This window comes from Anser brachyrhynchus (assembly GCF_964034855.1).
Source record: "Anser brachyrhynchus genome assembly, chromosome: 3".
Taxonomy (NCBI): Eukaryota; Metazoa; Chordata; class Aves; order Anseriformes; family Anatidae; genus Anser; species Anser brachyrhynchus.
In genome coordinates this window covers 65002055-65028114 of record NC_137696.1, presented here as the reverse complement: position 1 = coordinate 65028114, position 26060 = coordinate 65002055, and the positions used below count along the sequence as shown (strand labels likewise).

At 35.5% G+C, this 26060-nt stretch overlaps 1 protein-coding gene across 3 annotated transcripts in view; it reads right to left on the bottom strand.

The window, feature by feature from the left end:
• AHI1 (Abelson helper integration site 1) overlaps window positions 1-26060 on the bottom strand; it is a 99959-nt gene that overhangs the window by 13454 nt on the left and 60445 nt on the right. For all 3 annotated transcript variants that reach the window (XM_080583722.1, XM_080583720.1, XM_080583721.1), the window contains exons 21-24: window positions 13694-13752; window positions 8464-8529; window positions 6022-6184; window positions 4504-4604 (exon numbers count right to left, since the gene is read on the bottom strand). In XM_080583722.1, coding sequence (XP_080439848.1) covers window positions 4504-4604; window positions 6022-6184; window positions 8464-8529; window positions 13694-13752 — 389 coding nt within the window. The remainder of the gene's footprint in view (window positions 1-4503; window positions 4605-6021; window positions 6185-8463; window positions 8530-13693; window positions 13753-26060) is intronic.

Below are 26060 nucleotides of genomic sequence, written 5' to 3'. Positions count from 1 at the left end.
TTAAATTACTGCTTTGTTTTGTCCATCACTCCTTCCGACTATTCCCATATAACCCAACTGAAATACTTAACATTCAGAATCTTTTTAGAGGCATTTCACATAAAAAAATGGTAGGCCAACCTAAATTATAAAACCTATTCACAAGGCTTTTAGACAGCAGTACATTTCTGACCAAAAAAAAAAGGTACTGTATTGAATTTGAAATGTCTCAGACTTGCCAAAATTTTACAAAACCCCAAATTCTGATTTCTAGCACAAACCTATCTGAATTCCTGTCTTTTCTGCATTCAGCTTAAGGCACCTGAAAACAGCAGATTTACTGGACCAGCCAGATGGTAGGTCTGTCCCCAGTACTTAGAATTCTTCAACAGCATAGTGAGATCTTCACTCCATGAAACTTCTATCGGCAGTTTAAATGTATGTTGTAATTAAACATGATTATGACCTAATTTTGTGGCTCAGGAGTTAAGTAACTCATAAGGCAGGAAAACAAGGTTTGCATAAAATTATTATGTTATGAATGCAAAGCTGATGGTAGAAATCATTTTGAAAGCTCTTTGAACTACAACAAAATGGTCTGTATTTGCACACATTAATATTGGACCCTAAGTATTACACACTCTTCAAATGTTAATGATTCCATTTAATTCACTCATCGTAATTTCTGATGCTTAGCTAGATATTTAGGTACTTATAATATCCGCAGTTGGAAAACTATTTTTAATAAGATTATCTGGTATTGTCAGTGATTCAAACTACCATATTCTTCATCTGCATTTCAGGTGCCCTTTTTAGACTAGTATGGTAGCAAAATCTCATGAGTAGCTGCTATGATGATTTCCACAGTAATAATATTTTTGCAGTCTTAATTAAATATTTAAATATTCCTTAAAAATACATAAAGAATAAGAGATGTATAAAACCTCGATATAACTTTCGGAAAGTATGCTTGTGGAAAAAAAAGGCAAAAAAAAGCACAACAACAAAAAATATTGGTTATATTTTACAGTCTGTTTTAACAACTTAAGCAACAACTTAATTATTTAATACATTTTCTGGATTTTCAAAGAAAACATGCTTCCTTTTCTGTCAAGATAAAAATCATAGGGTATTACAGAAAAATGATTTTTCATATTTCTCATGTAAAAGAAATTGGTATTTCCTTTCAGCTCTACTAATGAAAAAACACGAAAGGAATAGGAAGAAAAGTTGCTGTGTCACTGCTGCAACACAGGAACTGCCATAACTGATCAGACCCCCAGTGGTCCTCTGAGCAGTTTTGTCTCAGAAGTATCTGGTATTGCCTAAAGTCAAAGCACTATAGAACTTTCCTTCACTACGACAAACAGCTCAGTGACATTTGTTTTGTCTATGCAGCACTCAGAAGTTTTTGTAAAACCATTGCACTTGAAGGCATCTCATGCTTTCCAGTGAGATTTAATTCATTTGCTGTAACTTCAGCTCAGTATCTTTTTGGTGAATTATACAGCATATATGTAAGTATGCTAAATACTTATGTAACCTAAAAAATAAAATAAAATAAAATAAAAACAGCAGCCAGATTTGTATTTCCTACTCATTTAGATGCTTCTGGAATCTCAGCCATTACATCAGCCTTACACTTTCTATTAAAAAAATTAATCCCTGAATGTCTAAGTTTTAATAGTGTCTTGTAGTAGCTAATTTGCCAGATAACTAAGCATGGCATAAACAAGAATTTCCATCTCTAAATACTGGATGTGTTCCATTTCAGCTTCATGTTCCCTGTTCTTGTTTAACAACAGGAGAGGGGGAAAAAAGATTGCATCCAATTCTCCTCTCTATGCCATGTATTATGGTGTACTCTCTCCTTCATTGCTCATTCTTTGACAGTATCTAACTTGTAACCATTATACCAATCTCTTATGCCATTTTCTCCAGCACTTGAAAATGTTTCATGATTTTTCTTGACCCCTGGTGATTCTGTGGTGTTGATCAATGCTACACAAGATGAAAAGCAACATATCTGCCTGCTTTTGGACTATTATTGTATACTTTATGCATTATACCATTTGAATATCTGTATGGACTGTATGTGCTTTACTACAGAATTCAAATTAATGATTAAAGATATGGTAAATTTAATTTAAAGTGCCAGCAGAATCACAGTGAAGAAAAATTTGATGAAATACTACTAAAACTGTTACTGGAAGAGCTACTAGTAATACAAAAATGATTGTTAGAATAGTATGTCAACCACAGACACTTGACAAAATCTAGAGCTAATCAAAAATAACTTATAAAGTTGAATAATAAATATTGGTTGTAACTGACAAATGTAAGTTAGTGTGCACAAAAATTGTTTTGATCTAATTAAATTAGTTTTCTACTAAACTAAAACAAACAAAAAAGGATTAGGACAAAAAATGATCAAGTCTTAATGACAATAACTACCTCAGCTCTTTCCCCGTTTCTAATCTGGGTATGTGTGAAACAGGGTGAGTATAGCAACATATTCCCTCTGTGATACCTTTCTTGCCTCCAGCAACATAGATAACAGATAAAAGAAATCCTCCTGCTTTCTAGTAACAAAGTTATTTTTCCTGAATTTGTTCCACTCTGACTTTGGAAGAAAGCATGTATCTGGAAGTAATGCACCCTTGCCTTTCTGGGACAATGATATTTGACTTTTAGTTTCTCAGCCACAAAGTGGCAACAGATACTTCAGATTAATTATTACTACTCGATGTGGTGATTAATTTCATTTTTAAAGTATAGTTAGAAACATAACACTCATAACATTCAATTTACAGCAGCTGGCTTCAACAAGACGGTTGGCTTCAACAAGACTGCCAAGTGAGTAATCTGTACTAAATAATTTAATAAATGTTACCTCCCTATTCACATATATAAAAACAAAAGTTACACAAAGTAGGTTAATAGAAGTGGCTTTGAGTGTTTTAACCTTCAACATTACAATATATTACATAGCAAAGATACACCATCTGATAAAAGAAAAAAAAGTAACCAAGCCACTCTGCATACTTTGAGTCCTGTAAGTCAGGCAAAGTACTAAATTCAATTTTAGAGAAGTATATAGAAAAGTCAAATCACTTGAAAGGAATCTGAACAAAAATCCCCTTTAAATTAGTTATATTGGTAGTATTTGACTAAATGAGTAGCTGCTGAAAGCATACTTAAGAGGGCTACAAACACTTTGAAATAAAACAATTCTTAAATTCTAACAGTTGCTGAACTCATTTCTATTACTACTTTGCTGTTTTACAGTGTAAGACAATCATCATCTTTACTTCACAGAAGGGGAACATAAGCTACACAGAAAGTTAGTAAGTTTCTGATTCTCTGTCTAGAGAAGTGAAAATTGTTTGGCCTGCTTTGAACAGGGCAGTATTTCAAAAGATCTAGAGAAAACATACCACCTTAATATTTTTTTCCATCATGTACATTTTCTCTAATGTTACTAAAAACTGGTTGCTATTCCTTTGCTGTTTTTTGCATTCCAGCTTCTAACTAAAATCACAAAAATAGGAATGTTTCTGCATGGAATACAACATGTGATGCGTAAACAACAACAATGCTGCAACCCAAAAGCTGTATACTATGGGAGTGAAGAGACTTTATATCTGATCAAGAGCTTTAACAGTTGGTAAAAACTCTTGTTTACTTACTTAAAATGTACTTTAGGGATAAAAATAACTAACCAAGTAGACAACCCCTAAAAGTACTATTTCAGTAGTACCTTACATATTACAGCAGAAAACAATTACGCCTGGAATTAAGAAAAATGGATGGAGTCAGAAAAACCAATATAATGCTCTGTTTAAGGTTTCTTGGTATTTCTTTCCTTTATTCCTCCAAACTATAAAGTCTCCTCCTGAGCAACCTACAGGATGAGAGCAATCATTCATATCAGAGGATCACCATCAGCTTTTAAATAGAAAGATCCACTGACAAATAAGTAGGTTTGTATGCAGGATATCGCATTGTCTGGTAATGAGGCTTTATGATCATACTGGGTATCTTAATTAGGGAAGTACTACATGGACTGGAAAATGCTTGAGAGAAAACATCACAGCTTTTGTTCTTTTAGCAACCTGATAGATATGGAAATCTCATAGCAGAAAATTTGAAGATTCTGTGGGCAGTACATATTCCAAGAATGACAATCAAGTGCCAGAAAATGCATCAGCTTTTGACAAATCCATGTTGTTCCTTAAAAAGTTACTTCTATTTAGTAACTGTTAGACACTTCTATCAACCTTGGATTCAATGGCAGATTAGGCACTCATTATAATGGTTCAAGAATAGGTAGAATATTTAATTGACACAAGAAATGAACATTAGCCACCCGCTGAAAAAAAAATCTGCTGTACTGGAATGAGGTCTATGCATCAGATTTTTTATTTTTTTTTTTCCAAAAAGAAAGGAAAATTAATACAGTTCACCTGGCATGCAAAGGATTTACTCTACCACTACTTATAGAACTTCCTTCTCAGTTATTACCTTTTGTAGTGTCGGAGAACCTTCCTTTGCTTCTGTGGGTCCTTCAGGCAAAAGAGGAGCAGAATCCGATACTAACCCTGAAGGCTGTTCTTCATATTCTTCTGAAAGCAGGATTCATAATTCATCATTTTGAGAGCCATGGAAGAATTATAGAAGTATCTATTTTATGTGAACAACTATGACGTTATGATCTAACCAAAAATGGAATGTGAACTAATACTAGTCAAAAATGTTTGAAACTAAACTTGATTGAATTGATCAAAATTTGCCCATTAACTTTATGCTTAGATGTAAATTTGTAGGTAATAAAATAAAAATCAAACATTTACATGACTAGGAACAACAGCTATAGCAACAGCAATAAAATTCATACTTCTTTTGATTCATTATTAGAATGGTCAACAACTGAAACAAATTATACACTTCCCTGTGCTCCCAAGTTGGCCAACTACCTCAAAATACATTTGTTAAAACTTTCTCAAGAGCAACAGGACATTATTGAAGACTCTCCCTAGAGACTGCTCTCTGCCTTATTTTGCAAGGAAGAGAGCAAGGAGAAAATGCAGAAGATGCGTGAGGGGAGGACAAAGGGGAAGGACAGCAGTTCAACTTATTTTAAGTAGCATCATCTAGTTAGCACAGTAGCATGTCCAAGTTTTTTTAAGGAATGGGCAGAAATATTAAAGTTCACTTGGAAGACAGTGGGAGGAACTAGAAAATGGGGGGAAAACATCTTGAGAAACGTTGGGTTGAAAGATTTCTAAACACCAGTATAACTGATAGCTAGATAGTTTAGGAAAGCAAATGTATTTCCTGTAGCATGTGACCACACAATATATACATAAATTGAATACTAACAACTGGTAGAATACTGAGCATCTTTACATCAGTTGACTCAGTCAGATGCTTCCAATATTATTTTTTCAGTTACATTTAGTTTTTGCTGTATTAGTTGAGTCAAAACCATTTTAACGACGAGGGCCTGGTAGCAAGTTCAATGTTCAGACATGAGATTTAACCATCACTGCTCTTTTATAGCTTTATACGGAAATCTACCTACTTGGGAACAGAGCAATCTGCATTAGAGTTGAAGGGGGGTATTATTATTATTTTTTTTTTTTATAAATGGTAACCAGCTAGAGCTAAGCAATATTGCCTATAAAAGCCTAAAATGCCAGCAAAATGCTAAGATGTGTCCTAAAACATTGGCAAGGCAGGGCATGAACCAGGTGGCTATATGTAATAAAGAATGAGGAATCAATCCAGTTAACTGATAATCAAGGCAGTACTATATAAGCTGGAACGTTTAATTGTCAATACCTTTTAAAGTCAGGTATGCCAACTTGCTAAGTGGTTAGCTAACTTTATACAATTTCTGCATCACAATAAGTCATCATTATGCCAACTGTGTGCTACATAAATTCATATCTTCAGAATAATAAGCAGTACAGCATAGTAAAATCTTGGACCATCAGTTAAACCCACATTGGTATACCAGGAAGACAGCAGTAAACTTACTTTCACCAGCCACATAATTAGCTGGAAAATAGCCTTGCTGTCCATTTGCTAGGCTGCCAAACCACCAGTTATCATTATCTTTGTATAACACTTGGATAATGTCACTGCGATGGATGGTTAGCTCATCTGATCGATGCGCTGTGTAGTCATAAAGAGCCACTACCTAAAAGAGAGATAAGAGCACCACAGCTTTATCACAACCATGCCACAGAGAAAAAAGCGCAACATTCACTTCCTCTTGCAGAAAAGCAGCTGAAACCAAAGCTGCACTTTGGTAAAAGCTGAGGCTGTCTCAAGTTTTGCTAATGGGATCAGGGGTGGTGGGAAAGCAGCAGGAGAGGCAAGATAAAGGACTGTGGGATTGTAGAAATGGTTAAGAACATTCAATTCACTAAGATTAGCTTCAAAACAGCAGCTGTTAGTTTTATAAGCAATTTACTTGTGAAGCAAAAGGAAAAAAAACACTTCATACATTCACTTTCTCAGAATTGTTACACCACCTTCAGATCCCACTTTGTGTGCACGAAGCATATGCGTTCAAACAAATACTTCACCAGTGCTACAGTTTTACCAGAAGGAAAATTTTAGTGGAAAAATGTCATTGCAAAGTTTTGCTTTGATCGGTTCCTTTTTTTTTTTCCCGCTTGTTTAGAAATAAGGATTTGCATATACGATTTAAAAAAATCTGCAAAAAATAGGTATATATTCCATTTCATATAACAAAGCCATTTGCCACTGAAAAACACAATACTTTTCAGGATAAAAGCGGTAACAGTGGCCAACATCATGCACACTACATATAATACATTACCAGAAGCCTGCTTTCTACTCTGTATATGAAGATATCAAGTATAATTTCTTGTTTATTTCCCCTGTTCTATGAACAAAAATCTGTCCTGACAAATTCAGAGTCAGAAAAAAATGAAAAGAAGTGAACTGAAAGAATAAGGGAATTGCTCACTTCCCTCATCATAAGTGGAAACCAGAATTACGACTTATTTTACACAGAGAACACTATTTCCCTACATATAATCCTCACCTCAGGTCCCCCTGTGAAATCATAAATAGACAGGTCAGAAACAGAGATTATTAGGGAGTGATAGAAAGAATAGAGGATTAAAGACAGCAAAGTCTTTATGAAAATAGGGATTTGGAGTAAACTTTTTTTTATTACCTATGAATGCATTTAAATCCTAAAATTGCTGATCTGTACAGTGCTTTTCATATTTGTATTTCTATTTTCAGTATGATCACCTACAAGTTATAGGTGTAAAAATGTAACCAATGTCATTTGTATGACATTGTATGAAAATACTTGCACATCACTGATGAATCACCTATGAATGGGAAAAGATGAAAATGTTTCTACCACTGAAAGTTGAATTGGTAATTTGTGAGCTGGTCAGCATCAAAGCATTAATACCAGCTTAGCTGTCAGTAGACAGGAAATACATCTAAATGTGTGAACAGTAATCATGAGCTTACATAAAGGACCTAAACAATGACCATCCTTTGTCATAATTCTCCTCCCTGCGTTAACAAAGCTAATACAACTACAGGTGATGTTGACAGTATAGAAATATGAACTACGGAATAGAACAGAACCAAATTAAAACACACTACAGAGCACCATACAGAAGCAGTGCAGAACTGGAAGCTTAAATGATGATGTCCAGTAAGGGGTGCTATAACAGTGGCCACTTCAGCTCAATGGCAAAGGTTTCCTTAGTGATAGTACTATGAAAGGTCACTTAAGGTAAAAGGAATTTAGCACTAATTACTTAGCAGAATGAAACCCAATGAAAGGCAGAGTAATAAATACTTCTTTTTGCGGTGCCTTTTTGCAAGGCAGTTTTAGTGTAAATGTTTTGTCGTTTGGAAAAAATTACAAAAATTCAGTAACATGGAAACACTGCCAACAAACAGTTCAAACCAACCAAGCAAGCCCCGCAATCTGTCTCCCAGAAATAAAAAATTAAAATACCAATGTGTCCTGTACCACAACTGGTTTAGCAAGCCTGAAAATTTAAAAGAAATGTGGAAATTGCCGTTATATTCTCTGGAGACAAATGATCAGAAAATGAGCATGGGGGGGATACAGGAAATGCATCTCTGGACCAAAGAAGAATATAAAAGCCTCACAATTATGCCCAAAGCAATGGAATTTCTTCTGATGTGATATTCAGATACGTGTTAAATGCTGTCTGGGTCCAAATCAAGCAAAAAGTTAAAAATCTACATCCATCAACATTTTACGAAATGACTTTTCAGGAGTGATATAAGAACAGCAGTAACATGGGTAATGGTGGTTATGAACATGTTGATAAGGATAATCTAGGGGGCAAAAAAATCATTGGGATCATGCTAAAAAAGAAGTTTTCAAAAGCACAGATGCTGTGCAACAGGTAATGGAGATAATGCAAAAAGTTACATAATACTTACTGCCTCTTGCCTGAGTGGGCAACTGCTTCCTCCTCTTTCCCCCAGTGCAGGTAGGGAGTCATCATTCTAGAAGAAGAAATGATTTCAACTTTAATGTGAAGTATTTTAATAAACTAGAATTTTAAGTATTTTCCATATTTGTCACATCTGCTGCTGCAGCAAAAAGAAAACTACAATAAAAATACTTTTTTAAAAAGAAAAAGCAGAAGTGATGTTGAGCAACCATGAGTAATATTGACTATATAGATGTTTAGAATATATTCACTAAGTTTTTCAAGTATGTACACTCTGCTAAAGACAAGATGTGGGAGGACAGGATTGATGATTACACAGTCTAAGCTTGTCTGCACTGAAAATAATACAGCTGATGTTTAGGAAATTGTTGCAGTTAACTTTACCTCTGAACTGCTATGCAAAAGATGTCACTTTCATGTAATGGAGAATTTCAGGTTGGTCTTAATATAACTAATACTTTCACATTCAGTTCTAATTGCTCCATCTTTGGCACTTAACTCTTCAGACTTCTAATGAAGTCAATGGAATAACATATATAAAATGTAATAATTAGGGTGTGCCAGTAGCTAAAAAATTTGATTTCTGTCAAAAAAGAGCCTTTCATTTGCGAGATATAAAACAGAAATACAGTGAAAATTAGCAGAAGAGAAATCAGAACAATGGAAGAGATTGAACTTTGCTGGTTGCTTAAATTAACTTTTTCCAATGGCCTATTTTCACAATGTGGAAACCAGTTTCCCCTAGATTTTGCTTGCATCAAAGGATACCAACTACATTGTGGAATAGAAATACTACATAGCAATTAAAATATTTTAGAAGAATCAAATGTGAATATTGCGGAGTAAACAACATTTCCAGCTATAACAGATTGTGCCATGTTATAAACAACATTGATATTTGGGAATTTCTATCCAGCATACTTCTTTTTCATATTTTAGAGCCCATTTAACTGTCTTTTGCATTAACTTTTCTCTTTTTTTTTTATAAATGTATTTAAAATATATTGCTCCCTTTATTATCTATTTATATTAGGATGATTCAAGAAACATCATTATTGCAATCTTCAACAGAATAAATGGCATTCTGTAGGACAGAGATTCTTGCCCTTACACGTTGTTTACTTAACTTAGCTATGCTTATCCCATACAGGAAAGAAATCCTTTATACTCCTGCAAACCAAGGTTTCATATTGTCTCCAGATTGTTTAGGCAGCATCACAATAGTTACATACACACACAATGCATACTGATGAATGCAGTACAAAAATGAACAGTTGCACTCAGTTATTATAATCTACCAGAACATCTAAGCTTACCACCTAGAGTTCTGAATAATTGTTGTATACACAGAGGACAAAAACAAAACAAAAAAGACCCAACAAAACAAAACAACAACAAAAAAACAAACCTGCCTGATTTGATAAGCAAATTTTGAACAAAGAATAGTGGAAGCGCAGTTCAGAGTAAGAGGTTTGATCAATGGTCTACCGGTAGCTAGCAGTGCCTTCCACATTTCAGCTAATTCTCATTTTTCATTCTCAAGGTTAAGAGAACTGTGCAGGCAATGTGCTTAGCCTGTGGGATGGGAGTGCCTCCTGTTGCTCAAAAATGATTCATCAGAATTATTAGTAGTATTATTTAGGTATCTAGCTCAGGTACTCACATTGCTCCATTTATTGTGTCTCAATCTGACTTTTTTTTTTAATAAAGTATTTATGTGCTCTCAAACACTCGATGTAAGAAGACCTCGAAGGGAGCAAGTTGTTTGGAAATAACAAACTAAAATCCATGAGTCATCCTGAGACTATGCTGAATGTTCTCAGATACTGCGTTAAACTTTTAAGGCAACACCAATCCAGAGAATCTCTTCTTAAAGAGGTACGGGCATAGGCTGCCCATACATCCCCCTTCCAGTCCCTGTGGCAGCTGAAACATGAATTGGGGAATTGCCTGTGGCTGTTTACCACAAGCGTGCTAACCCTGTATAGTACCGGAGCCGGCTCTGCCACGCTATGTGATTTTTCAAACATCCTAACTACCAGCTACTCTGGTAGTAAACCACCCAGCAAAAACAACTGGCTTTTCAGTCTAAAAACATTAGATTTTTTAATGCCATATCAAAAGATTAAGCCACATTTTCAGGATTACAAAAAAGCAACAGGTGTACTGAAGTGTACAAATACACTGTTCTTAATGTAATATTACATGTCTTCTTTTTTTAACGCAAGATGGAAGCCAGTTAATCCTCTTCTTGCATCCAAACAGACATGGGGTCTATAGTTATGCTCCAAGGAGCTGGTCTTACTGTGAGGCAAACCACCTGTGAGAAAACGGAATAAAATGCTTGCTGAAAAAGCCCACCATGTCACATTGATTTGGCTCAGACAAAACTGTGAGAAGCTTTTAGCGTAAGGAACATCCTCAGATGAAGACAAATGGATCCAGCAGTTGATTCAGAGCTCCACACCATGGAGCATTATATCAGTTATCCACAACAGGCCCACTTAAAGCTTTGGTTTTACTAACAAAAATGAACAAAAAATGTTTTAATCACTAATACGAGAGAGCACTGCAGGTAAGAATCACCTGGTAAGTAAGTTGCTGTGTCAAGTGTCACTGATTCCTACTAATAGCACTAATTAAAATATTTATGGCTTCTTCTTAACTGGGCATTTTCAGTGATTGTGGTAACAGAGGTTTTGCTTTTATATGCAGGCAGATTCAGGTGGCCAACAAGATTTGGACATCAGAGGGCATTCATGACCTTAAAAGAAGCAGCACTGAGTAAGAAGTGATATGTTTTTTATTGCCTTTTCTGAAAAATTTCAGCAGTTCATTTCCAGCACTGAATAAATATACTTCAAGTACCACAAGTATTTGTCCGTTTCCTGTCAGAGGGAGAGACTCAGTGACACAAAGAAGGACAAACGTCTCTTTCCTCGATGCTGCACAGTGCCACAGCTTCTCTCCAGCTCCCTGTACCTCTCTTTGCCAGAGTGGAAAAGAAACCGGGACTATGACTTGTGCAGACACTCCAGCAAGGACACGGAGAATGTGTGTTACAGCTTCCCTTGTCTGGTCAACAGATCCGTGCCTCGGTGCTTAACACCTGAGGTTCTGAGACCAAGGTTTTTTGGTGGTGGTGGCTTTGCTTTTGCTTGTTTTTAAGAACAGAAAATTAGAAATGAACAAACAAACAAAAAAACCACAACAACATGACTGGCTTAAAAATGTGGTAATACTGAAAGCGTTTTTAAAATTTATGGAATCTGAGCTTCTACAGTTTCTCTGTTTTCATTTTTCCTTATGAAGCCAAGTGTTAGAAATTTACTTAATCCTCTCCTTCCCTAAGAACATCATGTAATCTCTTTACTCCAGGAACTGAAGTTTTAAATGAAACACAAAATAAGCTGAGAGTTAACATAAAGTAATGTAACATTGTTAGCACTGTCATATTTTTGTTCTTGCTCTCTGTTCCAATTAATTGTCAACACATGCTGAGCTCAGGACACTTAACTGCACAAATTTAGTCTACAGGAAACAGAAGTACAAGGACAGTATTAACAGCTAAATTAAAATGATTCTAAAAGCATTAGCTGCTAAGAATAATGTACTCTTCTTTGGTCTTAATTAATCTGTCTGCTATCACGAAACTAGTGTAAAGGTACTTCCTTAGGCTTCAGATGACTACAATCCTTATTTGATTACAGCCTTTCAATATTTAATGAGCATGGGAATCTATAATCTGCCTAGAGGAAATAAAACAAAAAACAAAAAAACAATAACCTGTGCCAGGCTGCACTTTATTGAAACCTACAATGTACAAACAGAAAACAGAAATGCAAACACAGCTGCTGCAGTAAAGCCAACAGGGATTAAAAAAAAGAAAAAAAGAAAAAAGACAGGAAAGAAAAGAAAAAAAGGGAAAAAAAGATCAATTCAGATGTATGTGGAATACTCCAGCTCCTAAAATTATTCAAAACCTTTTCAACTGTTTTGTCATTTGTTACTATTTTCCTTTCTTGATATGATTTATCTGCACTAACAACATATACATATTTCGGCATATTATTATTTATATACCAGAAAATGTAACTAAAATATTCAAAACCTTAATCTAACCCTCAGGGAAAAAATATTTAGTATTTACCAAAACAACTGATCGTATAAATGCTTATAAAGCTTTCTGTGAAAGAGGACACTAAAATACTCGTTGAATAATTTACAATTTTTCCTAAAAATTAGACAGTGATGGCTTATAAGTCAAAAATGTATAAACAAGGACCAGTTAGACAAAAAAAACAAATAGCAATGGAAAATTGAACTTTCAAAAATTTTTGGTGAATCCTATGCGCCTTACAAGCCTACTGTTAACTGATTCTATTAAATGATGCAGGTCCAAAAAAGACAACCCCAAACCTCAAACTGTAAAACAGCTATAAACAATCCATGTTAATTTATGTCATTTTCTAACATTTCTCTGAAAAATTGCAATCACTATACAATTAACACAGAATGTTAAATGCTGACATTCTGTACACGGGGGCAGGGAGAACTAACATGTCCTGTACAACAGGCCCAGCCTTCTAGAGCTCCCTACACTTTCAATGTCCAGACCGCCACTCACTCTTCCATCATCTGATGAGTCCCTCTATGCTTAATCCAGGTTTATCAAGTGTGTAGTTGGAATTAATGGCATTTACAGATCCTGCTGTTTTTTTATTACAGTGATCAGGAAACAAGAAATATAATAAAGGAAAAAATAACATTACCGTATGCTTCCAATCAATACTTACATATAAGGAATTAAATTAACAGAGGATAGCTGTGATGTCACTTGTTACAAAAAGATGAAATATGAGTAAATAGTAAAAACAGGATTAAATTTCAAGATACTGTCCCATGTTTCTCCCCCATCAATGCCCATATTCTTAATAAGAATCAATAATACTGGATTGTGATTTTGGCTTATTTATTTCTAGATAACAAAAAGTAAAACTTGAAAAAAATAAAGCTTTAATTTGCAGATATCTGATCTCTCTACCAGCTAGCAGTGGCAGAACCTTATTTGCCTTTGCAGACAATTTGCTTGAAGATATTTCTTTTGTGAATAAAGACAGGATAAAAAAAAACTCTCTACAATAAGAACTTGTGAATAATGACATTTTATAGTTAAACATCAATTTAAAAAAAAATGCAAAGATAGAATTCCTTACCGTCTGTATTCTACCCAATAGTGTTCCGCTAAGAGGATTTCCTACTGGGCTGAAACACCCTGTGAAAAGAAAAGGCTGTGAATTTTTTGCTTGTTATCCTTTTCCACCGAATAAACCATTTTATTTTAAAATCATTATGTTAGCAGGATATGTTTGACAAAATTCTAATGAAAAGCAGCAGCATCTTTCAGTCGCAACTATGCATCCTTCAGTCAGGAACAGTTGGAGGGTTTATTTAACTAACAGACCTGACACAAGGTTAACTAATCCAATATTTCCATTCAAATGATTTGGAGAAATAGCTCAAACTATGTCCACATGCCACCTCGTGCTCAGAGCTGACACTATTATCTAGCCTGTAATGCTTTTCTCTTCATTGAATTTCCAAGTAATGCATACAAAGTTTTCCAACAGAAACGATCACAAAAACTCTCAAAGGAATTACTTCCTTATTTTATCTGAAAGAATAACTATGCCTATTCAGTAGTTCCCTTTGATCATCTGAGTTCCTATCACAACACATCTTGCTGTTTATTTTATTCATTCTCAACATAGTGCATTTGAACAAGTACTTGTAAATTCTTTTATTTCCAAACTATTATGTTAACTACTAAGCCCAGGAAAATCCTTTCATCACTTATGGATTTACCTTTTTGTTATTTGTCTCCTCAGCTGTATACTTAAGAAAACATCTTAAAAAGATACAAAAATCTGAAAATTGTTGAACACGACAATGAAAAATGCCACTGCTTTGCTGGAGAATGGTTTTTCTTTTCTCAAGTATAGTGATGCCAGACAACACAGAGTTAAGCTCACTGGATTTTCTCTGTGAGACTCTAGATTTGAAACAAGCTTTGTTTTCAAACACCAATGAGTTCTGAAAACTCATTTTCATTTACCACTCCAAAAGCCTACTCTTAAGGAGCCCAGTATATGAATAAAGAGGATTTTTGAGATTCAGATTCCCATGTACTGGCACAGCTCCATAGGGAAGCTTGCACAATTCCACCTACAGTATACTTTCTAAAGCCTAGTGGTTTAGACTTTCACAGGAGATTTACTCATAAATGTTTAATCATTAAGATATTTAGATATTTCTAAATATAATAAAAGATGCAAGATCAAACAATCATAATTAAGCCATGCTCCTGCAGATCATTTGTATGTCAATATTTTTTTACTTGTGAGAAATCCAGATAAGTACAATAATTATTTTTTAAATCTAGTATATGAACTAAAAAATGTTATCTTAATCATTTCAAAAAAGTTTGTATAAATTCTGAAATTCTTCATTTTGAAAGGCCTGCTTTGATTTTTATTTCATTAATTAATTTCCACTCTTTGTGGAAGAGGAAAAGAGATGAGAATAGAAATTGTGTTCTGAATTCAACTGACACTCAAAGATGGGAGACCTGAAGCTTACATTTCTTCAAGTATGTTATTCGCCAAAACATTTGTTCAGCACTAACACCAAAGATCAGTGTTCCTACTAACGTGGCTATCTGTGTAGTCATACATAGATACATATGGATATACTACTGCATACAGGTGTCATATCAACTATTTGATTAAAAACAATTCGAACTCAAGACCAATAAAATATCTGCATGATAAAAAAATATTTTTCCCTTTGGATAATTGTAGTGTCTATGCCAGTTCACATAAATCCATTCTAAGGTAAAAGTTGTAAAAAACATATCATGAAATCAATTCCTTATTTGAAAAAAAAAAAATCTTCCAAGTTTAATAAAAATGCCTTTTTTTTTTTTTTTTTTTAAATCAGTAACACCAATTACTTTCTTGTTCTCCTGTGGAAAAAGATGTATTACCTCTGAGTACTTCAGGACTGTATTTATGTGAGTACTCCTGTGGGCCTCTATATGCAGCTGCTTGTCAAGTGAAGACTTACTTGGGGGAATATCAGTCTAACCATAAAACCTGAATAAAGGCAGTGCAGACCTGTTCTGCTGCAAGCACAGGAAAGAGACAGATTTGTAACTCAAAGACGTAAGGAATACTGTACTGCATTCTAGCATCTAGCACTGGTTAGCACTGGTTGTGACTTAGCATTTCCTGTCAGCAGAGCCTTCTTTCAAAGCAAGCAGGGAATTCCTATTACTTTGCTTGAGGTGCAAATGCTGACCAGCACAGCACACACGGTTTCAAGTGTTCTGTGCTCCACAGAGCCAATGCTATTTGTTCATATTGATCGTGATCTGGTTACCCCTGACTGTTCTTTAGTGTTATCCTTAGTTGTTTTCACCTATCAAGCATTATCAGCCTTCACACTGATGACACTGACATTTAAAAACAAAACCACGGTTGAAACCTCCCTCATTCACAAAACAAGGTCCATTCAGCAAGCAAGGAAATCCATCCCTTCTTTCTCAAACCATGCACTAGATTTTTAAAGCAATGCTACACAGTTATTGGCTTGACATGGTTCCACGCTTGATGAAGCATGTAAATGACACCGAGCAGGTGTGAATAACAGCCTCAGCAGTGCTTGCTTCAATTCTCTCTGATCCAGGCTGGGCAAACTTTCCAACTACTGTACTGAGGTACTGAAATTGAGGATTGCAGAAGGACATTTCATCCAAAAATGATGTTTACAGAACACCATGACTTGTGGGGGCTTTTACTTAGCCTGATAAAGGTAATTAAATCTCCTGTAAGGTCAAACCTGAAAAAAAAACATTCCCCCAGGTCATTTTGGACTGCCTTATCTTAATGATGCTGCAGAATCACTACTAGGGAAGCGCTTCTATTGACTCAGAGGATTTATTTGAACTTTCCAACAATCATCTCTCTTAACAGCTTCTGATGTCACCTTCAACGCCCTGTACATCTCGAGAAGCTAATCTTTCCTGTGAAAGTATTAACATTTGAATTACTGTATTTCCTATTACTCTGCACTGATTTTTCAGAGGTCTCCTTCACAACGTATTTTATATGAGAAGAATAAATCACTTCTAGGAAAAACTACTGCTAGTGTCCAAATGTGATGTTAAATGTCTCAAAACAATAGGTGCTATTGCTTTTGCTTATATGACCAGAATTTCCCCATTGACACAATTTAACATCAGGACAGCTCTTATTATTTTGCGAGTCCAAGCATGCACTGAGTTTATGTAAATGACGACCAAATTGATATCTTGTGAGAAACAGGATAGCTGGCTGCCTTGATGGGGAGTCTCAAATTGTATTAGTTTCCTGTACAATTTGAACAGTGAACTGCAAATGCATCCTTTGTCCCCTGGCCATTTCTGGCGATATATTCTCTGCCAGTATAATCACAACTGAAGAGGAAAGATAGAAACCAGGTAGTTGTTCTCCTGTCCAGAACACATGTCCGCATTACCAGGTTCCCAGTTTTATTGTGAGCTTTCACTGGAAGAAAAATATTACCCCCTACTCTAGACAAGCACGTTGCGTGAAGTGATCAAATTCCAAATAGTTGGGCTGAAATACACCGGATGCAGATGAGTTCAGTTCCACACAGATTAGATTTATACAGAAATTTAAATGAGGAAGTAGCTTCTATTTCACAACAATGATAACAACAGTGCCCCCGAAATAGCACTAGCAATTAATGGAGAACACTTCCTATTAAACAGCAGCATCTTTAGTTATTGCATTTGTTCTAAAGTAATATCAAGAGAGCCAGGACAGGGACAAAATGTCCTTCTAGGTAGTCACATGATTATACTATTATAATATTGGAGCACCTACGACCACCTAATATGAAATGTTTATGTGAAAAAATCCTCTTTTAACAGAGGCTGAGACAATTCTCATTTTTGTTTGTTTTTTTTAATAACTTTTCAAAAGAGTAGTTTTTCTCCCTTCATGAAATTCTCTTGATAAACTAATTCTGTAAATCAATAAAAGTATTTTTGCATCATAAATCTCTGGTAATTCCAAACTCATGGAATCTACAGTTAGTGAAATCACCCAAAGGTTTAGCATGGAAAGTCCTCAGAAAATCAATGAACAATACCACTGAACAAATAAATAACTACAAAAGAGAAAGAAGATAATATTCCAGCTTATTTCTGTGATGAACCCCTCTAAAGCATACAGAGAAAAAAAGAAATCTTATCTATTCCAGTTTCACATTATTAATTTTGTCTTTAAAAAGAAAAAAAGAAAAATGCCCTGAAAGACATGAAAATAAACTCTGCTTCTAAGAAACAGGATTTCTTATTGCAGACATACATCTTGTAATTTATATTGTGGCCTCTTGCAACATAGCATGGTTAAAATATACCCAAATAAACAATAAACATCGGAAAACAAAAAAAAGGCATCTGAAATATAAGATGAATACTTGTGTATCAGCTCATCCCCTTTTCCAATCACCTTTTGTGGCTTTACAACTATTTCTAGTAAACAATTACATTTTCAGCAGAGTCACCTAATCAAACGTATGACTTTTGCAACAAGATCTTTAAGTACACAGTGTAATCTTTAACTCAGGTTTCAAGAAAAAGGTTTTTATTTGTTTGTTTTTAAAATAAAAGTTTTCAGAGCAGTATAACTCAGTTCTTTCTGGGACTTTGTTTTCCAAGCTAGGTATTGTATAAGAGAAAGAAGACCATTTTGTAATGATATAAATACATATTAAACTTCCCTCAAAGGCTTTATCCTCACAATAATTATGCTTTAACAGATCAAACAGAATTCATTAAATAAAAGAATTGTTTATATATTGGATAAGAAACTGTTTTCCTTTACTTAAGCACAAGATCACAAATACTTTCAAAACCCACCACAAACATCTTCAGATGCAGTTCACATAAAACTAAAGGAAAGGATGCGCTCATTGAACACACACGTACCTTTTCATTTTACCAGCAAAACAGACGTTATTACTAACGTCCAACACTGTAGGTGAGCACTCACTTCAAATTCTGTTACAAATTACGTAGTCTAGCTCCTACGGTTCTCAACGTATTCTAGACTGAATGGAAAATAGCTAGGACCAAAACGTATTGAAATTTGTTTAAACAAAGTTTAATCTGTATCGTCGCTTTTAAAACTACTTTGAAACACATTCAGCTGAAGTTGTAAAGCATTAAAACCTCTTTCAAAAGCTATTCCTTGCCTTACTCTGAATTGACTATTTTTAATCAGTCTTTCTAAAATATTGTTTTATTTTTAACTAGTCTGAGGCCAAAGGAAATGGTTAATTCTCTTCAGAGCCTGTATCTTCCATGTATATTCTCAAAACAGACTGTTCTGACATGCTATATATTTAAGTGTACATGCAAAGTGCTGTGATGGCATCACTACTGAATGCAGCCTTCTGCAAACACCCACATGGCTCTTGCAATATATTCTGCAGACTCACAGAACTCTACCCAATGACAGGTGAGCCCATGTTGTTACTAGCCTCTCCTCATCTTTTCCCCACTTACGTTTTCTTTCAGAGCAACCAATTCATCACCTCAATCCAGGGATCATTTTCTAAATGGGGTTCCAATTTGCTACCTATATCTATCCATTTAAAAACAAAGCATAAAGGACAAATAAAATCCCTCTGTTTATTGTCTTACTTTCTACAATATAAATATATATATAAACTTCATTTATTTTACCTGTTAGATATGAGAACTGTTTTCATTTTACATACTTAAAAAGTGTGTGTGTGTGAGTGAGAGAGAGAGAGAGAGAGAGAGAGAGAGAGAGAGAGAGAGAGAAACTCCAGCTTTACAGCTGCCAGATGTCACTGCTCCAGTTAGTGTAGAGGCTAATCTAGGTGGCAGTGACAAAAAAAAATCAATTAAGAGCTGTGCTGACAGGTGGGGAAAGGCATAACATCTTTTTGTTTCCTTTCCCCATTCCCATTAGTATTATGAAAACTCACAGACCAACAAAAGACAGAAAACTTAGAAACATATGTCAATAGATCAGACTGTGAATGACTCAAAATACTACACTATACAGAAAAATCTGCCCAGGAAGATATAAGCTTTCCATCAGGAAGTATGCAATATTTATCTTTTTTTACCAATTGTTTACTAAATGCTGGTCTTAAAAACAGTTATCCAGAGAAATAACTTCAGAGAGTTACACAATTCAGTACCATGCAGTTCCACACATACTGCTGCTGCTTCTTCCACAACACCAAGTGATTTTCCAGCAGATGCGCCAGCTCCAGGTATTAGGAGAAAGTTGGCTTCGCAAACCAAGAGTTGGTCACGTTCTTCCTCAACTGAGCAAGACAAATGGTCTAATGTGCTTAAACACAGTAACTTTCCTATCCAAGGACTGACACAGTTATCTATGGCTACTGCATCTGGTTGTCTCTGATTCCCCAGCCCAAATGACCAAGTACACCCTTGCAGCAGAGCTAAGTGAATGCTACCAGTGGAATGGAGCAAGGCTTGAATTCACACCTGTAGATCCACAAAGAGATATCTTCACTGCAACACCAGCTAATTCCAATCCTCATATAAGAGATCTCAGAATCAGACAGCACCAACATGAAAAACACTGCGCTTCTGGCAGTGCCACATCCCACAATATAATTACACCTACCATCAGCCAAAGGAATGCACAGAGATACTCATGCAAGGTTAGCCATCATTTTAATTCCTAGTTCAAGATGCACATGGATACAAACATGAATGTGTTCTGCATCTTAGAATAATCCTCCAGAAGGAACTATAGGGACAGTCTGTCGCTGTCTTTGAGGAGAAGAGTGTTTCCATATACATACATTCACCCTGTACTTTGGCATAACAAACAGGCAGAATTTGGCCCCTATTTACAAAAGATATAATGAAGTAAAAGCTATTGCATCACAAAAACAATAAAAAATCTAACTTTTTAATTAGAGATTAAAATCAAATACATTTAGCAGCCTACACACCCACCTAATTATTTCTGAGTAATCTTATCAAATCATCATCTCACATTTTTCTTGCAAATGTTAAGTTTCTACAGTACCATATATAAACAATGCAAGTAGTAGCACGTGTCCCGAGCATTCTTTTGAAGTAAAGAACATATATTGAATCCATGCTAATCAGGAACGTGCTAATTTATAACAACCTTACATCATAATAGCATTAGATACAATTGAAAAATGAACAGGGGTTATAGTACCCGGTTGTTTCTTTCTACAGTGTAGAGAACGGAAAGTGACTGTACAGCAAACATCAATAAGCCTCTATAGATAACATCAGCATTCTGAAATCAGATTGGCAATATTATTTACAAGTTCTAGATAGCAGATAAAGATGCAAGGAAAATGCAGACTGTGACACATACTTCGTATTAATAAGGGTTATTTTTCTTCTAGTGCTGCAGATAGCCTGAGAAAGTAATTACTATTTTTGCTAAGCTCATCAGAACTATTTAAAAGGAAAAAAAACAAAGCTAAATTCAATTTGAAAAAGAAACTTGTGTTGTATTATATTAAATAAAGCTTGTGATGTTACCCTGTAGAAAAACACATCCAAGGAATAGAGCAACTGCAGCACCTACACTTGTGGATGCACATCACTGAAGAAATAACCTTCACTTTTGGTTTTGGTAGCATTTTTGCTTCTGTTATGCTGTATTAATTTACTCTCCTGCAATGACAGGAAATAGCAGGATATATGCCTATCTTTTTCCTAAAACATGTTATGATAGTCATGATCCAACCACACCTGACTAGAGAGAAAAAAATATTCTTTAATGAAAATTAAGCAAACAAGAAAAATAAAAGTTATTTACTCTGAGTGGTTCCTCTTGCAACTGAAATTCAGCAATAACCAGTTAATTATATCACACATTCTCTTTTTTTCTAATGTCAGTTAAAATAACTTCTGACTATGGTTCATACTGCATCTCCAATAACTCCAAATCCATATAAAAGCAGCAACTACTAAGTTTTCATATTCATCAGTAAGAAAAAATACATTATTGAGGTCTGAATATTCAAGGACAGGAAATTCTTCTCCATACCTTACTACAAAAGTATCCCATTTTTATATATTATGCACTGTGAAAGATATCTGGGTTTCTTTGAAACTGACTTAGCACTGCTAACTGATACACAAACATTTGTTCCATTGGAAGGACCAAAGCACCATAGAAAACACAGAAAACTGCCTACTACTGTACTAAAAGTTTGGAGCTCTGCAAGCATATACCTTAAACTTTTTCACATAAAAGAACATAGCTGTTAGATCTTCCTAGATGGTTTTTGCACATTTGCACACGCCAAGTTATCAGCTCAAGCACTGGTGATACAGACAACTCCAGACACACCTTGTTCTCGTCGCAGAATTCTTGGAACTTACCCTGAAAAGGATTTGTTTTGGTACGAAGAAAAGCTGATTTACAGAAAGATCCTTAATTCAAACCACAATTTAAATTGCTGAAGATCCTTTATGTATATGAGTAGATAAAAATGATAGAACTGTCCCTTATGCTCCTCAGCACAAGGAAAACAACTTTCTGATAAAGTACTGCTGTCAAGGTACACATGATGTGGTATATTGTAGTCATGCATTATAGGTATGCACTGCACTTCAGGTTTTCCAAGAGCTGCACAAATGTGTCTTCTCCTGTTAGTTCTGTTTTTTACACAAAAGCAGTAAAATCTGAAGCAACAAGTTAGGCTGTAAAATCTTTTAAGACTGAGTGAATACACACAAAAGGGGAAAAGCTACCACAAACTGATCTATATGTAGCCTAAAACCAAGGTTCTGAATTGATTTCTAGAATGAAAAATTCCAAGAATTCGGTGTGACTTGGAGTCCTTAAGAGATAAAAGCTAAGTTGGTTTTAGCTTGCACCTGGTTCACAATAGGAGTTCTTCCAAATGGGACGTGTAAAATCAAGAAGTTAGCATTGGTGGTTCAGTGGTAGAATTCTCGCCTGCCACGCGGGAGGCCCGGGTTCGATTCCCGGCCAATGCAATGTTCTTTTGCCCAGAATGGCGGTGGAGCCACCATCCCTGAAGGTGTTTAAGGAAAGGTTGGACTTGGTGCTTAGGGACATGGTTTAGTGGGTGACATTGGTGGTAGGGTGATGGTTGGACCAGATGGTCTTGAAGGTCTTTTCCAACCTTAATGATTCCATGATTCTATGGACAGATTCTCCTGAATAAACAGAGGTGACAGACCTCACTGCTCAAGACATCCTTAAAGAAGACACTTCAAGGGCAAGACCACAGTATTATTATTATTATGGTGAACTCTGCTTAAATGTAGTTATCCAAAATGAAAATTCAAAGATGCAAAGAGCAGGGAAACACAGCCTATTTACTCTCTTCACCTCCAGAACAACAGAAAATATGACACCTTACAAAGTGAAACTAAGCAGTTACAGTCCTTGCCAGAAAAAAAAAAAAAGAAAACGGGAATTGCTTCTTATGCTTTACTGGTGGATAGGGACAAACAGAAGCTTGGTGAAAGAATTCTCAAAACATCTGCTAGTAGTCAATTTATCACACCAAAAGATGTTCAATATAAACTAAGTAGGCTACAGTTTTCTGTTTCATTCTTTGGCATATTAGCTGCAGTAGTCTGTTTCCTTCGGCTAGTCAGGCTCTACATGGATTCTGAAGACCTGTATCAATATACGTATCACTGCAACAGACCTCAACAAATCTAGAAAAAATAAAAAGCAGTGAGGTACCAGATGCTATTAGAGTCAGCTCAAGTAGAGACAGTGTCCCTCTTTTCAAAACAGGAGATGTGGACAGTATAGGGAATGGGGATGCCATATGCTACAACCAGCCTCCAGATGAGATATGCAACATTTCAAATACTATCTGTTACACAGGCTGAATAAGAGTCTTCTGCGGAAGGATTGCCTTGCACATTGGAGCTAGGCCTGAGGTCTACCCAGGAAACACTAAATTGTTTGTTTGAGGAAAACTGTAAAGAACAGATTCCACAGGTTCTTTTCTTCACTTGAGTGTGCCTTAAGATTGCAGAAAACTCCCAAATGAAGAAGTGATATGCAGAGTTTTAAGAGTTTCTACCACCTCATTTGAGTCAACAAGCAAATGAGTCACTGTTCCTTAAAACTTCCAGTGAGCAAGAGAGCAAGCTAACAGCGAGGAGGCAGGCTCTGCTGAAACTCTGGATCAAAGCGGCATGTTGAGACCAGCTCTGTAAGTATTACCAGTCACAAAGCTGTGTGACAACACCAATGGGCAATGCGTAAGTTATGCACCCATACACACTTTCAATTATCTGTACATTTTCCTAATGCTTTCCCAGCCACCATCCCCTATGATCAGTTTTTATAGGACCAAAATAATCAGTACTAACCTACCATGAGCTATATTGGTACCACAGTCGATGAATAAATTGCAGACTGTAGTATGGTCCACAGATTCCCATAGTTAATTTAAAAGTCATTACTTTAAAAAAAAAAATGTGAGGGAAGATGGCTCTCACTGAACTTGGTGCTTCAACAATGAGAATAAAAGAAGTTATACCTGAATCCATAAAAATACATTTCTTTCACACAGATAAAAATACAACTACAAAACTAGCAAAGCATATTTAGAAAAGCTGAAAAAGTATGTATGCAAAGGATCGAAAATGTATCTTAAAAATAAGGCGATTTTTAAGTGTACTTGTTTTTTGCTCGCTTGCCAAAACACAGAATAAAATCAAAGGAGCTTGGCGCCCTCGGGGAGGAAAGGGAGATGCCTCCCTCCTGTACACCATGGCTGCCACAGGGTCCTTTGCATAGTCCTTACAACTGCTCTGGAAATGACTGGAACTGAAGTACTAGAGCAATACATATAAGGATGAATTTACTCACCTTATTCCTGCATGCTTATTGCTACACAGATAGCATCCTTGCTGACCTGAACTTTCTTCTGGACAGAGAGTTGATGTTTTACTGCACAGCCCTTTGACATAAGAAGTGTTTCCACCTCTAAAAACAGCTAGAATTTCATTTAAGCATGCACTTTGTCAATATTTGCTGTCTTGCATTTCCATAGCTCAGAAAAATACAGACAAGCTCAGATTGAAAACAGTTAACAAGAGGTCTCTACTTAGGAATTAATTAGATTTGGTTGGTTTAGGATCCACATAATTGAGAAAGTAAGGGCACACTCAGGCCAAATCATTTTTGGCAGAGTCTTTCCACAGTACTACGTCACACCCTGATTTTGCAATCTATACCCACTGCTGCCAAACAGAGAGTAATGCTTCATTTAATCCACACCCTTGTATAATTTGGCTGAAAGTACTTCCTTTACCCTGAAGGCACAGCAGTAATTACCCTAACATACACCAATTTCAAGTAAATATAAATGGTGTTCTTCTGATAAAGTTTTTGGAATCTTCAAAGATTACTGTTATTGTGCTCTGTATTTAGCGTAATTTTTAGAGAAATATTTTAATTAACTTGCCTAGAAGAAACATGAAAAAGAACATATAATAAAGGAACATGTGTATCTTTGATCTCAGTATAAACAATTCTTGCAAGTTTAACTAGAAAATACAAACTCTTCTGACATTTATAACATCTTATCAATCAGATAGAGGAAACTGGATAACCAGCCTTTTAAAATTGAAGAACTAGATTGTCATTAATGTTAATGGTTTTGTCTCTGTGTCTTTGCTATTCTGTTGGAACATTTTTGTGGTTAGATGTATCTATTTATACATCTTTTGTTTTCAAATTAAAAAATCATTTTTACTATTCATTTTGTAAATGTAAACACTCAGCTCTTCTACCTTAAAATAAGGTCCTGTATTTGTGCCTTGGGCCAAAACTCTGACATTGGCAACTGATACTGGCAGCAAAGCATGGGGGGGCTGCAGAGCTCTGTGGAAGTTCCTTCCCCGCCAGAATTTCCTGAGCAGCCTGTGAGCTACAGTGAAGACATGGCTGTGTCCTGGTACTCTTGATTTTTGTTTACTGCCAAAGTCAGCTACGAAGTAAGGCAAAGTATCCTTAAATTGCTCTAGTGACTGAGCAGAAGGAATAAAATCTAGGAAGTATGTGCAAAGGTTGGCTGCAGGTGACAATCGAGTCTTCGTAATCTATTTACACTGAAGAAACTGAGACACAATATTCAAGTATTTGGCCTTCAAAATGTAAATTGTATAGCAAAACAGCTTATAAAGGAAAAAAAGAGGCATAAGAAGAGTCTTGTGATAGATGTGTCTATTATTTAAAGAAGGAAATTAATTTTGACAAAATATTTTAGGTTAAATCTTTCAGTTCTTTTACTCCTCTATGAGAAAATAATTAAAAAATATATATATTCTTACTCTGTTCTCTTTACTACTGTCCCTAAGGGAAAGGTTAGAGATAAGAATACCTTAAAATGAATGACCATTTTGCCCAGGGGAGTTCCCATTCAAATTAACACACAGACATATACAATAAA